This window comes from Phytophthora parasitica, assembly GCF_000247585.1.
Source record: "Phytophthora parasitica INRA-310 unplaced genomic scaffold supercont2.1, whole genome shotgun sequence".
NCBI classification, from domain to species: Eukaryota; Oomycota; class Peronosporomycetes; order Peronosporales; family Peronosporaceae; genus Phytophthora; species Phytophthora nicotianae.
In genome coordinates, this window is record NW_008634126.1 from 3,978,292 (window position 1) to 3,979,521 (window position 1,230).

At 51.0% G+C, this 1,230-nt stretch overlaps 1 protein-coding gene across 1 annotated transcript; it reads right to left on the reverse strand.

Moving 5' to 3' along the window:
* Nucleotides 1-60: 60 nt before the first annotated feature.
* PPTG_20840 (hypothetical protein) lies at nucleotides 61-508 on the reverse strand (the record flags this gene model as incomplete). The annotated part of the gene is made up of 2 exons (XM_008893039.1): nucleotides 61-66; nucleotides 113-508. 2 exons carry the CDS (start codon nucleotides 506-508, stop codon nucleotides 61-63), a joined length of 402 nt encoding a protein of 133 aa, XP_008891287.1.
* Nucleotides 509-1,230: the final 722 nt, after the last annotated feature.

Here is a 1,230-nt window from a genome sequence, read left to right on the forward strand (position 1 = left end):
CCGCCGGCACGCAGATCGTCCTTGCTGGACCAGCACGCGCTCCCAGGTAAACGAGCCTCATCAAGACTCCGTTCCTCATCACGTAGTGGGGTGACATCTTCAGCAAGCTGACCCTTAATTGAAGATCGAGCGCCAACGCTCCATCTTCAAGGAACGCCTTCAATGCCCTCATCCCAGGCACACGTCCTTGTTCTTCTACGAACTTGTCACAATCCAACACGAATACGTCCACAGGAGCCGGGTGCATCAGAGGAGCCCCGCCCTGGAGATCCTCTTCCTGTTCCGCCTGCGTGAGAGGCTCATCCGGCTCCAGCGATCCATTCCTCGGCGTTCCGTCGCCGGGAACCGTAGTCTTGAGATGCTCCCCGACAGGGACGACACCCTCCCCGGCGTTCCAAACGACCGTTCCACCGGGATCCGGCGTTCCTTCCAGCGTTCGTGTCACTCCAGGACTCGGCGTTCCGAGATCGGCTTCATCTTCCGCTTCTTCATTGAGGAGATCGGCCATCCGGATAGCGCCCACTACATCGTCGTCCGGCCATCCGGATAGGGCCCACTACATCGTCGTCCGGTCGGTGGTACAGCCTCGACAGGCCGTCCACATGCCCCATCGACGTTCCCGGTCTGTGGTGCACCTTGAATCGTAACTGTGACAATTCCATAGCCCACCGTGCCAACTTGGCGTTCGACGTCCTCGTATTCTCACCAAAAATCCAAGTGAGCGCCTGATGATCCGTAAACAGGTCGAACTCGGTATGGTCTAAGTAGCATCTGAACTTACGCGTAGCCCACACGATTCCCCAACATTCAATTTTCGTTTTTCACTCGTCTTGTAGGTCCAGTTGGGAGCCTACCAACATCTTACTAGCATACACAATTGCCCGGTCACGCTTGTCGATCTCCTGCATCAGACATGCTCCTACGGCCAAGTGTGACGCATCCACGTGGTGTTTTAATCGTTCCCACTTACGATTGGTTGGAAACTCGGGATGACAATTTTGTATAGTGTGCCTACGTCAAAATACGAGTAAGAATATTTCTTTTTGATAAATTGTAAGTGGTCAGTGATTACGAATTGACGTGAAACTTAATATATTAGTTATGAAAGTACAGGAATCAATGATGGACATTTATTCTTGATATATTCATTTTTACACATCCAACTGAAATTTTCCGAATTCTAAAATAACAGACATTTTATGTGTAATGTATGGTGTATCCCTAATATGG